Genomic DNA, 22014 nt, shown 5'->3' on the forward strand with positions numbered 1-22014 from the left:
AAAGGGAGATGTGGTTCAAACACATTAACGCAGCAGCGCCACTATAAATCCGCCCCTTCACAAATATTATAAGCTGCTGATTGGACTTTATGGTCATTTTGGTGGCTGGCTGTGTGGAGCGCAGTTAAACTGCATGCAATGAAATGTGCTAATTCTGTGTGTTCTGCAGGATAGCAGTGTTTTCCATCACGGTGCTCCATGATGAGAGGATCGTGGTCGTGGCTGAGCAGCGGCCGGACTCGACTGAGGAGGACAGCTTTCAGTGGATGAGTCGAGTTTTGCAGGTATGCTCATATTTCAGACAGGATTGTCATTTCCTGCTGCAGTAGTTTGATTTTGGCTGCCTGGCTCTGTACTCGTACCTCTCTCCATTATGATTATGATTCTCGATCAGGTATCAGTGGCAAAGGGCTCATCTGCAGGGATATTTATTCAGTTCAGTTCAGTTTTACACTGGTTGCTATTGAGAGAGCTACTGTAACATGAAGTAAACTAGCAGGACTTAATCCCTGTGATGCCAGTTTTCCATTGTACAACAAAGAACTGTTGAGAGAGTTGACACGACTAAAAATGAGTCATCTCTGACAGATTTAGAAGCAAATTTGGAAAAGAAGAGCGTATAATCCTAGCTATGGTGGTTGCTATAGAGCAGGGGTGGGGAACTTCAGGCCTCGAGTGCCGGTGTCCTGCAGGTCTTACATCTCACCCTGGGTCAACACACCTGAATCAAAGGATTAGTTCATTACCAGGACTCTGGAGAACTTCAAGACATGTTGAGGAGGTAATTTAGTCATTTAAATCAGCTGTGTTGGATCAAGGACACATCTAAAGCCTGCAGGCCCGCGAGGCCTGGAGTTCCCCCACCCCTGCTATAGAACAAACCTTTTATTTAGACTGCCTAACTGCATCTGTACCCCATGTGGCTAACCGGCATGTTATGTTCTTTTACATGTTTGTGTAAAAGAAAGAAAGAAAAAAATTGTATATACTGATTTTAAATAATATCAACAATTATCAATAAAAAAACAATATGGTCGGTAGAGCATTGATTAGATAATTCACCTATTTAAATATACTTGAAAAGCTCGGGACACCATTCATCTGTAGTGAGTGTACTCAGACAGCAAAGTGACTCCGGACTAGACCCACTCCCACTAAAAGTGTATATATCCACGTACACTGACAGTACACTGTTAACCTCAGCTGACAATGATGTGTGAGAAGTGTCCATGTGTGTTTACTCTGGAGCAGGCTGTAAAACTTTGTGGAAGGACTCTGGTAAAATTAGACGACTTAGTGAAGCTCATTTCTGTCTGATGACAACATTTTTTCTGTTAAATAACCTCAAAGAGTTACTGAGTACTTTTTAACCTGTAATTCTGAGAATTCTGTTGTCAAAAAGTATCTGTGAGCTGTTTTTACCATTAGCCATGAATGACTGATGGGATATTGTCGTCAACCCACTGGGTTCGGTAGTGTGGACACCCAAGTTTGTGAATGCGATAACTTGAAAACGAGCCAACGTAGGATTTTGGAGTTCAAAATCTAAAAATCTAACACAACTTGTCTTTTTGTTTTTTCATCAGAAGCTGGAAAACTGCAGAATAGAACCAGCCTGGTCCTTTAACACAGCAGACACATTTTAACAGCCCACTTGCTGAAGTGACAAAACAGCTCTCACAGCCTCCTTCACTCCCAGAGTCATATAAACACACACACAGCTTGTGATACTATATTATGCATTCATACTGTATAGATAAAACCTGAGCTCACAGTCTCTGAGCCAGCGTGGCGACTGTGGCAAAGCTATAAAAGCCGTCTGGAGTTTTAACTGCTGCAGTAAAACCATTTCTCTTTATTCCTTCACCGCTGCAGATTCCGCCCGCGTGTTTTTCCATTTGGTTTGTCGGGTTGCAGAAGCAATCAGCGATTTCAAAAGAAGCTGAGATGAAACGATGGAGCAAAAAACGATCAAACACTAATATTATAGTAATCAAAGCAACAGCATAATAATATGATTTATTATCTTAGTTATTACCTTCGATACATTGTTTCATCTATAAATCTAAGCATACCTCTCCCAACACGATGTCTTCCAGGCGATAGACGGTATCCACCAGGTGGGGGTGTACTGCCTGGCTCTGGTCCCCTCCAACACTCTGCCCAAGACTCCACTGGGTGGCATCCACCTGTCCGAGACCAAGCAGCTCTTCCTGGAGGGGGCGCTGCACCCCTGCAACGTGCTCATGTGTCCGCACACCTGCGTAACGAACCTGCCCAAACCCCGGCAGAAGCAGCCAGGTACAGTACGAGGACGAGCGAATACGTGGGAGCACAGTTAAGGGATCCTCGTTATAGAGGCTCTTATAGCTTATAGAACAACTTGATGTCACATATAAACACACTAGATGTCCTTAAGTGGAGTTTTTACACACGCAGGATTACTTTTGTGGGAAAGGAGTGCTTTAAAGAAACCAGTAAGCTTTCTAAGCTGTTTCACTCACTAAATCTGCGTGACTCAAATCAGTGTGAAACATCACTACCCCTCCTGCCTCCTCATCTGAGCTTGAAATGATGGGCAGCATGTCACTGTATGTGAATGTGACTTCTGATAAAATAGCCGAACGCTGGCTTCAGTGATTGGATGTGTTCACCGTTTCCAGCTCAGGCAAGCAGAGGTGTCAACCGGAGTTTAGATGGAACGACCCAAACAAAGAAAAGAGAATCGAAGACAAAAATGTTCCAAGAAAGCACAAATTTAAAAAATCAGCTTCTCAGTTTGGCCGCCCCACTTCCAGGGTCCTGATGTTGTGCGTGCTGACTCACAGTCGGTCTGTCACGGCCCTGTGCGGCGCTCGATTACATCGCAGCCATTGTTGACAGCTGTGCGTTTCCTGCCGTGACAATTCAATCCGTATTTTTGCATTTATACCAGTAATGTTTTTTAACTATCGTTGACTGTAGTCAGATAAAAATGTAGAATCCGTTTATTGTATTTGCTGAATGGGCGGCTTGATTCTGCGTGCAACAATTTCTTGTTCATACCGAGCTCTCGTCCCCGTCTCCCTGCTCCTCCTCCAGAGATCGGTCCTGCGTCTGTGATGGTCGGGAATCTGGTGTCGGGAAAGAGGATCGCCCAGGCCAGCGGCAGGGATCTGGGTCAGATCGAAGACAATGACCAGGCAAGGAAGGTGTGTGTGAGAGGGGGGTCTGCTGGTTTTCTGCATCATCGCCATCATCATAAACATTACACACACAAAGTACACATAATTAGGCATCTGGCTTCATTTCATGGCTTACTCCATTACGACTTATTCTCATTAATAACTCACTCAACAGAAAGTGTTAATGGTACCTTAATGGAGTCCTTGTCTGCCGTGTAAAGCACTGTAAACAACTCTCGCCTAATTTAATTGGTCTAATTAACTTAGTTGTGCTAGTTTTTGAAGCTTACTGAGTTATGTTGAGTTATCCTTACCTTCGTCCAACAGACTGAGGAGTGTGTTTGTGCGTACTTGTTTCCTTTTAATAATTCATGGCTTGTTTTTTGAAGTACAGAACACTTTGCATTGGCAAAGCCTCGCAGTGCCCCGTGGGACTATTAATGTTTAACTCTGCTTGTGCTGTGATTGTTATTTCAGTCATTCCAGTCATTTTGTTGAGGCTGTGCGATGTGGTTTCCAGTGTTTGCGTAGCTGACAAAAATGTTAAGGTTTAGCTGTTGTTGGCCACCATGACTGAGGCTCCTGCAGCGCTGAATAACTCCCGGTGAGTGTTCGTGTTCCGGGTCGGTGCCCAGATGTTAATAAAAGCAGCGTTCCTTTAACGCTGTGCAGATGTACGGCTGAGGCTCGTCCGGCTGAGCTGGCTCTGCTTGACTTGAATAAGGGAAGAGATCCTGTATTACTTATATCAGAAGTGAACTTTGGAGCCGGCTAGCAGAGCGGCCGAGAGCTCTGTTCCCCATAATGGCGAGACGGGGCGGTGAGCAGAAGACAAAGACCTAAGGAAGCGAGTGGGAGTGTCAGTGTGGAGTCAGTCGCACAGGTAGGGAGGGGCCAATATGGATGCATTGAAAAGTGGGAAACATTATTTTAAAATATTTTAAATTACTGAATAGGGGACAAGATTTAGGACTCATCAGGCAGGTTGGGGAAAGAAAAAACCTTGCTAAGGAGCAAAATTAGTTTTTCTCTTCCAACTTTAGCATCAGCACCACACTTATAGGGAAACCCCCACTTGTGGTTAAATACCTGGGACTCTACACGAACAACTGAAGAAGCCTCTTGGAGGAGAGGAGAACTGTCCTCATGAACAAAAGGACTCGGGTTATATAAACTGCATTTAACTGTTTTCCTTTGGCATAAGACATTAAGTTCATGTTAGTCATTCTCACTGAATAATTAGTTAGTATAACTCGGCACGCTTAAGTTGTCTTAGATTTTTATTTTATTGTATTTTTAAGAAAAGCCAAATTTTTATATTCCTGGTGGATCCACAGAAGAATGATGAGTTTTGGGGCTTAAAAAAAGCAAACATGGGATTTTTTTATCATCTTTTTTTTTTGCCTGGTATGTTTAAGCATCTGTACAGAAAAACTCAGTGTTATGCAAGAACAGAAAGCGGGCAGCATGCACAAAAGTAAATAAGGAAACCAAAAGAAAACACAGATGAGACAAAATGAGGTGATTTAAATACACAGTAGAGAGACGGAGAGATTAGGAGTGATGAATAGCAGGAGGTGGTGTGCGTTACTGACAGAAGCGATTTTCCTCTCGTCTCTCGTGCTGAAAATGTCATCAGTCAGCAGTGTTGGGAAGGTTACTTTTAAAATGTATTCCGTTACAGAATACAGAATACATGCCCCAAAATGTATTCTGTAACGTATTCCGTTACGTTACTCAATGAGAGTAACGTATTCTGAATACTTTGGATTACTTAATATATTATCGTGCTTTTTACAACAACGTGAATGTACTATTGCTGTGTGATTTATTACTATTACTGAAGGTCCGCGACTCCGAACTGTAGTAAAGGGACCTCTGACTAATACGGCGGGGTCCCTGTCGGCTCGTAGCCGAAAAATAGCTTTACTTTGTTGTGTGGGTCAACTTTTCTTGTGAGAGACAGAGAGAGGCGTTGAAAGGCTGCTCCAACGGAACTTATTGTTTTCGGAGGAAAACACGAACACGGTGTACAGTCGAGTCTTAATAGCTTACTTACAACTGGGCTCGTCAGGCTCTCTTCTTGGCTGCAGTGGTTATTATTATATTTACATGCTTCCAGCTCCCGTTTTTGCTCGATGACAACTCGTACCTTTCCACTCGCCTTTTTCTCCCTCCTCGCGCTCACAGACACATAACGTGTATGGCAGTCCATTCTCCCTGCAACACGGACTATACTGCCCATGATGCTGCATTCTTTAGAGCTATGCTTGTAGCATTCTGCCTGTTAGCTTAGCACAACAACAACAACGAAAAGGCGCTCTCTCACCCAGGAAACACACAGTCGCAGAGAGAGAGAGAGAGCGTCGCCCTGTAACCATGGCAACCGTAACGCTGCCGCCTGGAACGAAAGAACGTAGCTGTCAAACAAAACCCAAACAGTCCTGACCCGCGACAAAATGAAACAGGAAAGTACCGCAGTGTAATCCATTTATTTCAACAAAGTAACTGTATTCTGAATACCACCTTTTTAAACGGTAACTGTAACGGAATACAGTTACTCATATTTTGTATTTTAAATACGTAACGGCGGTACATGTATTCCGTTACTCCCCAACACTGTCAGTCAGGCAGCCGGCAGCAGAGAACGCACACTCTGTAGACTCTGATGAAAAGAGACAGGCCCTAAATAATAACAACCACCACCTCCACCGCAGCGCGCTGGGAGGCTGCTGCAGCCTCAGCCTCGCTCTCAACATGCCGCATGTGTGTTTGGATGCCGACAAACAGATGAGATGTCTCCTGTAGTGTGTGTAGATACAGCTGTATTCAAAGGTTACGACACCTATCGACGACTGTCGAGGTGAGGAGAAGTGAAGCCGACATTAAAACACAAGCTTTTCTTTTTGTTTCTTCACTGCACGGTCGTTGCACAGCGTTTGCACAAGTTAAACCGAGAAGACCACAGCTAAGTTAACAGGCGTCCATACGCAGGAGGAGCACCAGCATAGAGGCGTTTTCCACAGATATAGAAACACTAGTGCCTTGAGTTCTTGGTTGGTTAAGGCTGCTTATTGAGAAGCTATGCACTAACAATTGATTCACATCAAATTCTAACTTTTTTTGTAATTTTTCTTCTCACAATTTAAATATATTTAATCTCAAATCAGCAGTTTCCCGTATGTTCCTAAAACATCCAGATTTCTGTTCTGCCACTTAGGAAACTCTGCTAAAATAAGACAGTTCACAAAGTAATGACAAATGAAACTGGGATGATCCCAGCAGTGATGATCCGCTCAGACTGGGACACAAACTGCGGCTCGGCTCGACTGCAGAATAATCCAGGAACGGGTTACATATTTGCTTTAAATGCGTTGATTGATGTTTTGAAGGCAGGTTTAATTTGAAGAGTGTGTTTGTGTTTTAGTTTTTACTGTGAAAATCCTGAAGCGTGCTGAGGGTGACGCCATCTTTACTCTAGAGAAGGATCAGGACGTAGGGTTTGTGTTTACTGCTGCTGCTTGGCCTCATCATCATTGTGTTTATTGGGACATTTGTTGTCTGATCCGCTCATTCATTCATCGCTCCACTTTACCCCACTTCCTCCCTCCATGTCCATCCCACTGAAAACCAGGCCCTCTGTGCGGATGAGTGAAACAACCCCAACTTCCTGTATTTATTAAAATGTTTTCTGTGTAACTTCATAGAGAGTAAAATATGATTCACTACGAGTGTCTTCTCACATTCCTCTTCTAATAACGTTGATTTGCCCGGCGATGGTTGACTGAGCACTAAACGCTCACACTGGGATGAGCTCAGCCTCTGTAGACAGGACTGCTTGTCTCATGACTTCATGGAAAATTATTATTTCATTACGGCTGTTTCCATAAAGCAGCATGAAAAAAACAAACAAACACAAAGAAGAAACTGTAACTTATGGAAGAGGATTAGAGCCACTGGGGAAAAAAGGAGGGGGGTGTCCTTCTTTGCAAGAATTCTATCAGCAAGTTTCAAGTGTTTCTATTTTTCTAATAACTCAGGCTTCTTTTTGCAGACCCTAACAATCAAAGTGAATAAAATCTGTGGCAAATGCTGATTTCAGCATTCACACATACAATGGTCACCATAATTCAGTAATATCCAAAAAGGAGCTTTTATTTCCAGGTTCTAATGCCAAAAGATTTTTTAAAAACATAATAGCTCTTAAGTGGAATTGAAAACTACGACAGGCTTGTTTTGAATGCTGTGCATACACTGTGCACATGTTAGCCACATAATTAAAAACACCTGCCTAACATTGTGCTGTGAAACACCTTTTACCCTTCAGGGAACGGATGTGGGACCGCTGGCTGTGTCCTGTGTTGTGTGACTGGGACACTGGCAGCAGGTCCTTTGGCTCCTGTGGATCAAACTCTCTGGCACATCCCCCAGATGCCTGTGATGTTTTGGGATTTTAGGGTTCGGTGGTCAGGGTAACACCTTGTCTTACTGCCTGGTCTATAGCAATGCCCGTGCTGGTGGTAAATGTGCAAAGATACAGCCTCATAAAATCACACATAACAGAACCCAAAGTTGTTGGGTTGTTTTAAAGTTGTTTGGCTGTTTGAGGCTTTGATCCTGCCTGAAGGTCTTTGCATCTTTACCTCAAAATGATCCCTTGGCATTAAATTCAACATAGCCTAAGAGGAAAAATGTAATATCTCACTTCAGACCACCATACAAACAGTTTTCTAGCTTCGTAGTCGGCGCAGTGCAACAGATGCCACTAGAAGGGTTTAGCAGTTTTCTTCATCCAAGTGATGTAATACCGGCCAGGTGGCTGCTGTGTCGTGTTTCATTGAAGCGATTGTCCTCTCTGATAATGACATCAGATACAACTGAGCAACTCGGTGTTTTAGCCCGAGAATTCGGCACCCTCGCTCACATGCTGATAAAATGCTACAATACGAGACCAGATTTGTATCTGCAGACAGAAGCTCTTTGTGTCGCTGTTTAGCATGCCAGCCCCCTCTCTCACAGATAACACGAGCTTTATCTGCAGGCAGGTTCCAGTTCTTCCAGGCTTCGGGTTTAACTGCAGGCCAAAGCATCTTTTACAAACAGCAACAAACAACTTTACCCTCCTCCTGAAGGTTAAGCACAAAGCCCGCTTGTGTAAAGCAAACGTTTGGATCCCCCTCGTTAATACACGTGCAGCCACGGAGCTGCAAGGTGTTTAGGACATTTCACCACGCAGCAGATGGCAACGTATGAGGGAGCTGGAACGGAAGCAAACTCTAATTTGCTGTTATGAAAGTTTCATGAAAGCTCAGAGCTGAGCCCACAAGCAGCTGAGTGATGTTTTCATCAGAGCAGAGAGACCTCCTTTAAATCTTTGCACCCCCTCGAGGTCTGCCATGCGTGAAGCTGGTGGCGAGCAGATGACGCCATCTTTCGTCAGCCAGACTCTGAGGGTTATAATATCGAAACTGCAAACTTGGAGCTGAGCGATGGTTTCAGCAGCAGAACGCTGTGGGTCATACCGCAGTGTTTGAAGAGTCGTTTAAATTAACAGTTTTGATAAGTGAGGCATTAATCTGCTCACAGCTTACATTAAAAACCACAAGAAAGCAGCATTAATCACACACATGGATTTTACTTTCACACACGAGATACATTTTACTGTTATTCGAAAGGATTCATCATATTTATGTCTGCGGATTTGCTTTAACAACCTCTGCTCGAGCAGACACGCTGAGATAAACCCACCGAGGTTTATCTCTGAGGTTCATCAGAGGACAGACGCCTTCAGGAGTCGGTGGAGACCAAACCTGAACTCAAAGTGAGCGTCTGTTAGTTGATAGTGCTGTTGCTATTTTTTCATATATCTATAGATTCTATAGATATTCTAATAGATGGGCAGCGCGGCGGCACTGGGTTTGATGCACATCTGGCCTTTCCGTGTGGTTTGCATGTTCTCCCCGTGTCCCTCCGGGTAATCCGGCTTCCTCCCACAGTCAAAAGACATGCAGTTAGTGGGGTTAGGTTAACTGGTGATTTTAAAACGGCCATAGGTGTGAATGTGGTTGTGAATGGTCTCTGTGTTAGCCCTGTGACAGGCTGAAAACACCCCACCTCTCACAGGTGGAAGAGGCTCCAGCCTCCACCTCCCTGAATTGGCCAAGCAGAAGAGAATTGATGGGCGAATAACTGTTATCAGGATTGTTTTATTAATTTATTTATTTTTGGACTATAATAATCAGGAAATAATGGCTGGACACAAAAATCACGAGTTAAAATATTGTTTTGTCTGTGGACACCAGAACTGTTAAGATGGTGATTCAAATTTGTAACATTTCCATTTGTCAACTTCAAGATTCAGGATTCGTTGTCACATTCATAGTTATACAAGTACAACACGCAGGGAAATGTGTCCTGATACGCTCCTCGACTGTGCAAAAAGAGACAGAACATTATATACAGTGAGTGAATGATATACATTATATAAATAAAATCTGGAAATGTACACTTCGAAATCTGAGAATGTTCATTGTGTGAGGTGTTGACGTGTCTTGTGCCAGGATCAGGCCTGACATGTGAATGTGGTAACAATGAGTCTGTTAGGGCTGATATGACCAAAATCTCATATCCCGATATAAGACATCTATCGTCCTGATAACGATATAAATCACAAAAATGTAACATTTTCTGTAAACTCTGTGAATCTCGGGCAGCTCGACTTGCGGGAAGTGTTTCCAGCTGCGCGTCATGTAGCTGGAGTCGAGTGTTTTAACCGATGCATGAAACTATACATCTTTAGACATAAGTTGTAACGGCCGCTGTTTTCTTTGTGAGTATTTATTACACGGTGTGCTGCGGGGAAAGGCCTGTTCTAACGTTTGAGTCTAAGGTTTATTTTTTAGCACCTGGCGGCTCTTTTTTTACTTCTCATCCGTAAATAATCTGCTCTTTCACGTGATTCAGTTTATTTTGAAAAGTCTCAACAGGATCTTGAGCTTTATTGTGAAAGGTTTATGTGGAACATAAACAAGCGGACACGCGAAGGTGTTACCGTCGTTGTTGCTAACGACAACGCATAAAAACAGGCGCTTGTCCGTCTGTAGTGTGGTTATATTAAATATAAGAGAAAGAGAGAACTTTAAGAAATGAATATAGCCACTACAGTGACCATCAAAACGATGAAAAAAATATTGCCGTAAACAGTTTATTTTGCGACAGCACGAAACAAACGATAGCGTAAAATGAAACGATGGACGTTTTTATATCGTCATCCGATATATATCGTTATATCGAACAGCCCTAGTCTCAGTCACATATGGATGATGGGGGGGCTGAGACAGAACTCATTGTTACCACATTCTGAAGTTTTGCTACAAATTATTACATTTTTAAAAACGTTGTTGCTATCATAAAGGTTGCTGGCATTATTAAAGATGTCCTAATTACTGATATACAGCGTTATAATGAAGTGCTTTTCTTTGAGGTGGCGCACAGCTTTGAAGTTATAATTAAAGATTATTCAGACTTTGTAATGATTATCCTCATTTGCTAAGCAGAAAGGTGGGAGAGATCCTGTGGGTACGAGAAGGTAAACACACAGCCCGTACAGCAGGTTAGTAGCTGTTACCTCCTCTGGATTGTCCGCTCGGGTTAGTTTCAATCAATAATCATCTGCTCCAATCAGCACCTGATTAGGCTTTAAAAAAACATCTTCCTTCAACTGTCTGTCTCTCTCTGAGTCAGCAGGTTCATCACTAGAGTCTCCAGAGAGCAAAATATGTGTTACTTTTAATTCACTGGTCCTAATAAATATCAAATGTGGCTGATCTATTTTGTATTCAGGGTGTGAACAGAGTGGGGCTCATCTGGGATTTGGATCTCAGGGTCTCTGAAATCTGACCAGAATGCTTCTCCTTTATTTCAGTGCGTGCCGTATTCTTTCCTCACAGCTGAAAAAGTGTCCACGAGCAAACCTCCGTGGGCTCTGTCGATGAGGAAAAAACCTCGTCTCCTCTTCTGCAGCTGCAGGAGCAACAGTTTACATACCATTAAAGCTTCTGTAGCAGTGTAATTCAGTGTTGTGTAGCTGGTCCCAGTCGGTGAAATTTGCAGTACAAATCAAGCGCACCCGGCCTCTTCCCAGATGTGACGGACACGGTGCGGTGCAGAGGTTCATTTGTTTTACGGTCGAAGGATTAAGAGTCTGAAAGCCAAATTCTCATCTGTCACCAAAGCGTCTGGCAGCATGAACACAGACACACACATATAAAGTGATGTTCTCTGGCAGAGCAAAGCTCAACAGGCATGACTTTCACTCCAGCAGCAAATCTTGAAAAATTCATGAGCCCAGAAACAAACTCGCCCTGTCTCGAGGCGTTCTCTCCTCCCAGCTGTAATTTCCATCACGCTCGCTTTTTGTCTCTGGTTTTGTGAAGAATGAAGATCTTGTTGCCTTTCCACTAACATCGCCCTCCTTCCTCCGTATTTCTCTGACAAATTAAGTGCATCACCTTAATTTCCCCGCACGCTGTCGAGTCACTGAGCTGCCAAGATCTCATTTTATCAGGATACTTCATCAGCATTCGGTCTGTGTCTCAGCAGAGCTCCAACGCTGTAAAACATATTGGGAGCAGAGTTTTTGCCATTATTGGTTGCCGTCACAGGGCTCGTTTCTAAGAAAACGTGCTCGCGTGATAAACTGTGGTGATATTTTAGCTGTAAAAATGCTGCCATTTAAAGAATTTACTGGTGGTGATAACTGAGAAAAGTTCTTCCAATCTCCCGTTTTATTCACGGGCATCTTCATGCACATTTTAAGATGTTCAAGTCAGCTGATCACCTGTTCACGAGCTGAGATTTAGACAGTTTTGCAGCTGACTTTGGCTGTTTGTATGCCACTTGTACGTTCACTCAATTTGATTCAAAAACCTTTTTGAACTCTGTTGCATTTTTAAAGCATCGGTCCTTCCAGCTGCAGGTCTGGGGTCACTGGGGTGCATTCAGAGTTTCTAGTAAATTAAATATTGTCTTAAAAAAAGACATGCAGTGAGTTTCCATTAATAAAAAAACATGCATTTGCCAGACCTCTAACATATGTAACAACTTGATAGACTGACACTATAATATATGTGTATGACAGATGTTTAATACAAGTGATGCAAGCAGTCGTCTGTCTAAACCTGGACCGCACATGTCATGTTGGGTTGCACATGGCATCTGTTGTTATTGCTGTTAACCGGAGCTGCTCTCCATTCCTGAATAAATGCAACTCACAGTTATGCAGTGGTCGTTAGTTTGGCTGCCTCTGATGAAGTATGTACCAAACATGTTCAGTAGGGGGCGTATTGGGACTGAGGACAGGCCATGTGGAGGTTTTCCTTCCTGCTGTGATTGGTGCTTGCTAGTAGAGGATTGTGTGATTGGAGGGGTTTTCCCTCTAATGTTGTAGGTCTGCACCTTCACACTGTTGTTGGGATTTGCATTTACTTGAAATGAACTGAAACAGCTGCGAGACCCGGGTGCTTCCATCCCTGCCATCCCGGTGTCTCTGTCCAGTCGTTTCCACCAAGGACCATCAGAGGTGGTTCTCTGCTGCAGCAGCAGCTCCGATACTGCTAGCATCCCGCACGTCTCCAGCCCGACCCCGGTCACCTTCAGCACAGATGATCTGAGCGTACACTGTTTTTGTTATGTTTTTGGGTTTCAAAGAGACTAGAATGATTCCTTCAATCCATTTCTCAGATTGAAAATTCAGAAAGAATGTCGAGTGCTGCTCTGCTGAATATTTCATGGTTATTATTTATGGTTACAATTTATAATCTCATTGTTTTTACTGATTGTGTCTTTTAGTTCCTCTTCCTGTCTGAGGTGTTACAATGGAGAGCCCAGACCACTCCAGACCACGTCCTGTACACACTCCTCAACTCCAGGGTGAGTCCTCACAGTACACACACACACACTCACACTGTATGAGATGATATTGATTTTATAGAATCTTACCAAAAATAGTATGATAAGGTCAGCAGGGGTGTTCAGAAATGGCTTATCTTTCTCAGTCTTGGCAGACAGAGCTTCATAGTTTGTTTAAATAATAATATTTTAAAGCTTTAAAATATTTTAAAGCGTGATATAAATCATATGTTATGATATAGAACTCCTAAATAATCTAGAAAATGACTTAAGGAGCTGAAGTATAGGTGACGTGTATGTATTACATGGGAAGGAGCTTTAACAGGAATCAGTTGGGCTGTTTGAAGCAGTGCGTGTGCTTTTAAAGGGAGGCAGAAATGAAAAGAAGATGCAGGTCTTTCTTTCTGCTCTGTGTTGGCTGAAGAAAAAGAATCTGGGCTGGGAGGTGTTCACCACTGTTAGTTTGCATAATGGCAATAGGATCCGCCGGGTTGTTTACAGCTGTTCACCGCTGAGATGCTGCAACGGAAAATGTGACATGACACTTACTGATGCACGCTGCTGATTGCATGTGTCAATCTTCTGTGTGTGTCCCCTCCCCCAGGGTACGATAGCCAGCTCTCTGACTTGTGTTCAGCTGCACAAGAGAGCAGAGAAGATCGCCGCCATGCTGGCTGAACGGGGCCACCTGCAGGATGGAGACCACGTTGCACTGGTCTACCCTCCAGGTAAACACTGACAGCAGGTCAGCTTGCTGTACTTGTGTCTCTGCGGTGACACTGCAGGATGTCATAGATTTACTGAAATCCCTCAAATTTTCAAAATAAAAGCTGATCTGAACCAGGAAAAAAAAAGCTTGGAAAAGTGTCCTGATTAATATTAATGTACTACATGGACAGATGTACCTGGATTCGGAGCCACACACAGACTCAGCTATTGTTACATAACGGGAGCAATATGAGCCCCGACCCTCTATGACGAATATATTGGGTAAATGAACAAATCGATGCAGACAGACTTAGGAAACGGTTTTAGAGAACTGAAGGTTACACATTAATCATTTTAGTTTTTGAATCTTTGACCTACAGTTGTCTTTTATTGCTGTGATTGCTGATTGGTCCAAAACAGCAGATTGGACCTTTTTTTTATTATTAAAAACAATTAAAAATTAGAAAGAAAAGACAAAAATGCCAAAAATAATAATTTAGACCAGTGCTTATGTTAATGTTTATTAATATTTACTTTATAACAGAAATTGTCATTTGGAATCTGTTTTTAATGATTTTAAATGAGCATCTATTAATTTAAAAATCAAACCATCTTTCATTTGAATGCATTTTTTCTTTCCTTCTGTTTAACTGAAGTTCAAAAAACACAGAGTGCAGATGAATAAATGAAAATGATTTTAAATGCAACTACAGGACACATATAATACCACACAGGCTGTAACCAGCATTCATTCTGTAAAATTATCTGATGCTAAAAGTTGTGCATTGAAAAAAAATAAGTAGAAGTTTTTAAACAGAGTCTGACAAATGTTCAGAAAGTATTAAACTCGAGACAATAATAATTATTTGGGCATCGAGCGAAAAACCGTCATTGTAATTATGACAACATATAAAGTGTTTGAGTGGATAACCTTATTATACTTTCAGTGACTGCCCTATATAAGCAAAAGAAATGAAAGGATGGATGAAGTTTCTAGAGAACGACTTGTACTAAAATGGGTTAAATGCGACTTTTTTAACGATCCTTTAAATTGTTGACGTTTAACAAGGACAAACTTGGGATGTTTTAAAATGAGGAATGAAGGACGCGGCAAACATGTTCAGTGAGTTCGGTTAGATCGAAGAGAGCGCCGCGGGGAAAAACAAGGAGGACGCAGGAAGTGTAATTACCCTCTGAGACACAGCGCGCCGTGTCCATCACAGTAGGACAGACGCAGCCGTGCAGGAAAAACAACCCGACACGATCAGATTTTCTTAAAGCTGCATTCAATTAACGGCCCCGAGGGTCCATCGCTCAGTATACGGCACCTTAATACCTGTAACTAATTTAAGTTTTCCAAATTCACCCCCTCTTATTTCTTCTCTCATCTCTACATCCTCTCCCAGGAATCGACCTCATCGTGGCGTTTTATGGCTGCCTTTACGCCGGCTGTGTGCCAATCACGGTGCGGCCGCCTCACCCGCAAAACATCGCCACCACGCTGCCCACCGTCAAGATGATCGTGGAGGTAAACCAACACTGTGACGGCTCTAATCACTACTCTGTGGTTAAAGTATTTGAGAAAAACGTGAATGATCATGTAGGTGCAAGTCACCGCCCCCTCTACACCTCACTTCCTGTTTTCTTAATTTAAAAATTAATGAGAATATTTTGACAGCTTCAGCAGTTTATTCTTAGCAGATGCAGGTATTTCTAAGAAAACCTGACATGTGGATGTAGGCGAGGGTTTAAAAAGAAAAGAAACACACAGACAGTTGTTCATTTAAGTAAAGGCCAAATTACCTACAAATCTACTTTTCTGTGTCTGTAAATATAAAAGATATTGATTTCTTAGATGACGTAGTCACAATAACTTAAAACTGAAAACTTTTAATATTTACTATATTCATTCCTGAGATTCTCACTCCAGAACTTTACGACCTTAAAAACATAAAATTCTGGGAAAGCTGTTGTTTTACTTTGAAAAGCCCAGGAGTGCATTTCAGGCGGGAACTTAAAAGTCGTAACGTAGACTTAATGCCAACGAAATAGTTGTGACGTGGACATAATCCGTTTAATTTGAGTGTTATAAAAATGATTTCCAAAAGCTACATAGACGTTGATATCCTGGCACCTTTGGCAGTTTATATTCCAGGTTTCATCCAGATTGAATGACATGTTTCGGAGGAGTTAGAGGACAGACGTGCATACGTACACTGTGATCATTATAATAAGATTATTATTATTAAACCAGCCCAAGAAAAAGTGAACAGATGAATCGTGTGAATAACGGGAGGTGAAGCTGAGCTGAGGAGCGATTATTTCTCCGCACTGTTGGAGTCGTTCAGTTACTGCTGATCTGTTTTTTATGAATGATCTGTGCGCGCTGAATCGTGCAGGTGAGCCGGTCGGTGTGCGTGATGACCACGCAGGTCATCACTAAACTGCTGAGGTCCAAAGAAGCCTCGGCGGCCGTGGATGTCCGGACCTGGCCTCCTGTCATGGACACAGGTAGGCGATGTGTTTTTTGAGGGCACCCTGCAAGTGATTAAACACAGTTTGGTTAATGAACAGGTGATCAATGTGAATAAAAAAACAAAAAAACAGTGACTGAGTAATAAAACTAACACTAAGCTGTGTATTTTATAATTCATCATCTCTGACGTGAGAAAATTGATTGTTTCCTTTAGACGATTTGCCAAAGAAGAAACCTCCTCTGCTGTATAAACCGTCCAACCCCGACACCCTGGCCTACCTGGACTTCAGTGTTTCCACCACCGGCATGCTCGCTGGAGTCAAAGTAAGCACACACTCACACACACTACACCAACACACAGCTAATGATGACATTTAATGTTGTTTATCCACATTAGCAGCATAGCTCCAGTTATTCCCAGCAGAAAAAACACATGGTTTGGAGGAGAGCCAGAGACTTTTATTTTGAAACTCTTCTTCTATCAAGAAGAGATTTTTACTCTGTTATTATTCGTGTGGTGCTGAAGAAAAGCTTAAAACAGGAGGAAGTGCTGACGTGTTTTTGTGCAGCAGAGCCTGGAAGTCTGTTCGAGGGGAGCAGATAGATGGTGGTGACATTTTAAAGATTAAAGTGATTATTGATTCACTGCAGTAAAACAAACCTCCATCCTGTGCTCAGCTCGTTGCTGCTGTTCATCTGGTGTGTGCGTCTGAGTGAAAGTGAAGTCATTTTCCTGTTTGGCCTCTAATCTGCCTGCGGATGCTCACAGAGAGAGAACGTAAACTTAAAAATCTGTTTCCATAAAATCGAAAGAAACTAAAGCAGTAAAAGAAGTTATCTTGTAAACTTTTCGTCTCCTAAAGTTTTGCTGATCGAAAAGAATATCAGAAAATGTCACAAACTAACAAAATCATTTAATTAGACGGCTTTTCCTGATAAGATAGTCCAGATAACGTCCACAGTCCCAGCTGAGAAATATAAACCTCTCCAGCTTGTCCTGGGTCTACCCCGAGGACTCCTGCTAGCGGGACATGCCTGAAACAGTTCATGCAGGAGTGATCCTAATCAGAGGTCTGAACCCTCCTCAAGCAGCTTCTCTCGATGCGGGGGAGAAACAGCTGTGCGCTCAGTCCCTCCCAAGTGACTGAGCTCCTCACCCGTCTCTAAGAGAGAGTCCAGAGGAAGCTCACTCCTGCTGCTTGTGTCTGGGATCTAAGTCCTCCGATCACTAGGAACATATCTATCTATTGACACGTTTGTGATGAAATGACACATAATGTCAAATTTTGCTCTCTTGCTGTTGTAAAGAAATAAAGACATGAGATCCTGATTATCTCCAAAAGGTAATGAGTCCTCCTGACCTCCATGGTGGAGGTAAGCTCGATTCTCCTTGAATCATCAACACGGCTGAAGTAACGATTGACACTGCTGCAGCTATATTTTTGGACAAGTACTTACGCAACTTCATTAGTTTGCCCAAGGACACTAGAGGAGCCAGGCATCAAACCACCAACCTTCCTACCTGAAACCAAACCTCCACTTCTTACTTTCACACAGCTTCACATGGTGCGATCGTGTCTTTGTTTCTTTTCTGCTCGTTGTTTTGTGCTCAGTTTGCCACAAATGCTAATTTTCATACTGTTCACACCAGCTGTGAGTGTATGCAACACACACACACACACACACACACACACACACACACACACACACACACACACACACACACACACCTCATTAATGAATTCTTTGAGAAAAACACACTAATCAGAATGACAAAAAGAGCAGGACAGGAGGAAACAATGTCAGCATATTTTCTCGTGTGCTGCTAAATTTCCCGTCCATTATGTTTAACCACTGTGCTTAATGAGCAAATCAGTCAAAGCCGGGATATTAACGATGCAACTGGTGCCGAAACACAATGGGCGCAAACAAGACCGCCAGTTCACGTGGCCACTGCCGCCTCCAGACTGTTGTTATGCTAATGAATTCACTTTTAGTTCATTAATCATTTTTATCTCAACCAGTGAAAGAGGTTTGTCTCAATCCTTTGGATTTTCTTTGCTCCAAGTTGAAAACCCCACAGCCGATTCTCAGTTTTGCTTGAAAAACCTCCCAGCAGCACAGAGACGATCTCCACAGGTCTCCACTGACTGAAACAAATAAACAGCACAGAGTTTTCAAGCCTACTTTCATAATTTTTTTAAGTAAAAAGTGCACTGACAAAGAAGAAGATTTTCATGTGAGATTTTCTCCTGCAGATGTCTCACACAGCCACCAGTGCCTTCTGCCGCTCCATCAAGCTGCAGTGTGAGCTTTACCCGTCCAGAGAGGTCGCCATCTGCTTGGACCCGTACTGCGGCCTGGGCTTTGTCCTCTGGTGCCTTTGCAGGTCGGCAATCGTAGTTCCTAGTTCTTATTTAGAGCTAAAATGGAAGTTTTTAGCATTTCTTACTTTCTGAATGTTCCTGTTTGAGGCTTTTATATGACCAGGTTGTTTCTGTTTTCTCTGCTCTTTAAGTTTCAGTATAATTAATAATCACTAGTTTGTGTTTTCCTTTGTATTCATGACTGACATGTTTGTAGCTCTTTAATCATGTAACCGTGCAGCCTCGCCGTACTCGGCGCTCTCCTCTCTGCAGTGTGTACTCAGGTCACCAGTCCATCCTGATCCCTCCGTCCGAGCTGGAAGTGAACCCGGCTCTCTGGCTGTCAGCCGTCAGTCAGTACAAAGTTCGCGACACCTTCTGCTCCTACAGCGTCATGGAGCTCTGCACCAAAGGCCTCGGCCTGCAGACGGACTCGCTGAAGGTAAAGCGGTGCGGGCGGCTCCGTCTCACGGAAACCTTGGTTGAATTTAACGACCGACAAACCTTCTGACTGTGAAATCCTTTCTGTCCCGTCAGGCTCGAGGGCTGGACTTGTCTCGAGTGAGGACCTGCGTGGTTGTAGCAGAGGAGCGTCCCAGGATAGCCCTGACGCAGTCCTTCTCCAAACTCTTCAAGGACCTGGGACTCCACCCCCGAGCCGTCAGCACCTCCTTCGGCTGCAGGGTCAACCTGGCAATCTGCCTGCAGGTCTGTCCGACTTCCTGCTTCTGCTTTGCCTTCGAGCATTTCTTGGTGTCACGTTTAAGAACCTAGCTGGGGTTTTTTTTTGTAGGACAGGCATGTTATTAGCGGTTGTGCTCAATATTCGGTATTGAAGAAAGAATTCCAGGAAGTACCCTTAACCCTCACTGTGGCATCTGCAGCTTGGGTACATGTGAAACAAGTTTCTCATTAACAAAAACTAAGATCTGATTCAAACGAGGACTCAAACATGTAAAAACTCCATTGTTAGAAGTTTGTAACTGAGAAAGGAAGATTTACATCATCTTCATCACATGAGTGCGGTATGTGCAGATCAGGCAGCCTGAGATTTTGCAGAGTTTAGGGTATCAGAGAATTTATCCTTTCATATTTAATGATACAAGGGTATTCTTGCGTTTAAGGCATTAACCACAGTTCTCTGATCCCTACATCAGAAATTATTATGCATTAAGTAGAAAAGTGTGAAACTGGGTGGAAACCCCCCCAAATATCTGTTCCAACGACATTAACTCTATCCTACTCAGATGAACATGAGGGAAATTCAACTTAACAGCAGATAAATCACATTAAACCGAGGCTGTGGTTATATCTGCTCGTCTACTTTAATCCACGAGGTACAAGGAGGATTTTGTCCGTTATTCGGCTGAGCAGATGGTCGTCACTGTCAGTCCATCACAAGCGCAGACGACGGTCTGATGCGTTACACCTTGACAGGATGGAGTAGGAGAAATGTTGAACTGTTTGAGTCCAGCTGAAGTAAACCAGCAGACGTGCGTCACGTTTCAGGCACCGTGGTACAAAGCACGGTTGATATCTTAAAGAAGCTTTTCCTAAAGACGCCAAAGAACGTATGTGGAGCTTTCCTGTTTTTCACCTGTCGAGGATCTATGCCACAGCTGCACGTACTTGGAAATTTGAAAAAGAACAAAACTTATGGAATATGAACGTTTGATCCTGTGCTTCAGTCTGTTGTCTGGTATAAAATACTGTAAAGTGATTACAGTAATACGGATTGATCACCTCCAGTGAGATCTTCTGGGAAAGCCAGTCAGAGGAAGCTGTTTGGCTTGATTTGGTTTATTCATCCGACTGCTGTGTTTCATGTTTTTCCTTATATGACAGTACCTGTGGGACTGCTTGTATGGTGAGGTCTGAATAATAAGCTCTGAGCTATCTTTGGTGAACGGCACGTTTACACCACTGTCCTTGGTACTGGGTGCGTCCCAGATCTGAGTATCAGAATGAAACCAAAGAAGAGTCGAGATGACTGAAGATGCAGCATTTTAAAATATCTGTCTCTTAGTGTTTGCCCCTGAGCGAAGCTTAAAGAGTCTTAGACCTACAGATGTGGTCAGAAGTTTACATCTACTCCAACTTTTTTGGCCAAAAGCTTGTTGATGGGTACCACACGGTCTGGTTGAGTTGCGACTTGCTAAGGACTATTTTAACCACTTTCTGGTAGTTCACTCCCCTCAGTTCTGACTATCTTCCCTCTCTTCGTTATCATGTGTGGTGTGAATCGATGGTCTCGTTCACTCTTAGCATACAGCTCGATGTGTACATGTCATCTGTATGGCTGACAACTGCTCCACTCTGTAGTCAGTCTTGTTAATGATCTCATTGAGGGGGTTTATGTCTATGCAGAACCGCTATAGCTCAGGACCAACGTAGGTGTGGACCACGTCAGGGCCTGTCCCTTTCTTTGATATGTGCCACTGTGATGGTTACTAGAGCCTCTTCAGGGTGGTTGCTGTGGTTAGATCCACTGAGCTTGTCCTGTGCTCTTCCAGTATTGCTCTGTCTCATATTATTTCCCTGCTACTGTGTGGAACAGCTGGTTTCTCCTGCCTTCTAACGCTTTCTCTTCAAGCAGAGGCCAAGTTCAGCCTCCAGCAGCGTAGATCAGCTGGTTAGCAGGTATTGTCCGTAGTGCTGCATTGGTAACCTATCCTACTGTAACTCAACGATCACTTGGGGCTTGGTACCCAATCTCGGGGTGGGGGTGATGATATCATCGTAGCATGTTTGTTGTACCCCTTCTGTTGGGTATCAAAGATTCAATTTAACGCCGTCTGCTGGGGTTACTTGTGTAGTAGCGTTCCAACACACGTCTATTGCCCAGTGATACCTTCTTGTTCCAGTAGCCACTTCCTCAGGGTGCCCTGGCTCCTCAACACCTGATCTGAGCCGGTATGACTTACTGCTTCAGGTAGGCTTGGTTAGACATGGGGGGGTCTAGCCCAGGACCCTTACTGGATACGGACGGCCCAGGCGGGAATTCGTAAACTTCAACTTGTGCACCTTATTCTTCTTTTTCCAAAACAGGTCATTCATGTTCATCACAAGTGGATGTAAACAAGCAGATGAGATGAAAAATTATATTTTTACAAAGTGTGATGTCGAGCAACAGAAACAGCAGTTCTTCTGTGCTCGGTGTTTCTGTTGTTTCTTCGAGGCCTGCTGGGTAAACACCGAGAACAAGTCGAAGATGTTTGATTTCCCCACAAGAAAAGATCACAGATATCCAGCCTTTAACGAGTTTTTAACAGTCAGCAAATCTAGCCGATCTCTGCTGAAGTGCAGTTTTGTTCACAGCTTCGTTTATCACTTGAAGGATTTCTGCAACTCCTGCTCAGCTGAAGCCTGTAAGAGTGTTCGGACCGCAATG

The 22014-nt window shown here is 43.2% G+C and overlaps 1 protein-coding gene across 10 annotated transcripts in view; it reads left to right on the plus strand.

Annotated features, from left to right (window-relative positions):
• Positions 1-22014, plus strand: part of LOC147307855 (disco-interacting protein 2 homolog C) — a 202086-nt gene that overhangs the window by 170581 nt on the left and 9491 nt on the right. For 8 of the 10 annotated variants that reach the window (XM_086272273.1, XM_086272275.1, XM_086272276.1 and 5 more), the window contains 11 exons: positions 170-284; positions 2100-2301; positions 3082-3191; positions 13014-13094; positions 13678-13801; positions 15188-15309; positions 16181-16292; positions 16472-16581; positions 18516-18646; positions 18897-19065; positions 19161-19331. In XM_086272273.1, coding sequence (XP_086128399.1) covers positions 170-284; positions 2100-2301; positions 3082-3191; positions 13014-13094; positions 13678-13801; positions 15188-15309; positions 16181-16292; positions 16472-16581; positions 18516-18646; positions 18897-19065; positions 19161-19331 — 1447 coding nt within the window. The remainder of the gene's footprint in view (positions 1-169; positions 285-2099; positions 2302-3081; positions 3192-13013; positions 13095-13677; positions 13802-15187; positions 15310-16180; positions 16293-16471; positions 16582-18515; positions 18647-18896; positions 19066-19160; positions 19332-22014) is intronic. The other 2 variants (XM_086272270.1, XM_086272272.1) reach the window with 1 other exon arrangement.

The sequence above is a fragment of the Aulonocara sp. 'chitande type north' Nkhata Bay genome, linkage group LG18 (assembly GCF_057382095.1).
Source record: "Aulonocara sp. 'chitande type north' Nkhata Bay isolate Kocher_YH1m ecotype deep benthic linkage group LG18, A_spYH_male_GT1.1, whole genome shotgun sequence".
Taxonomy (NCBI): domain Eukaryota; kingdom Metazoa; phylum Chordata; class Actinopteri; order Cichliformes; family Cichlidae; genus Aulonocara; species Aulonocara sp. 'chitande type north' Nkhata Bay.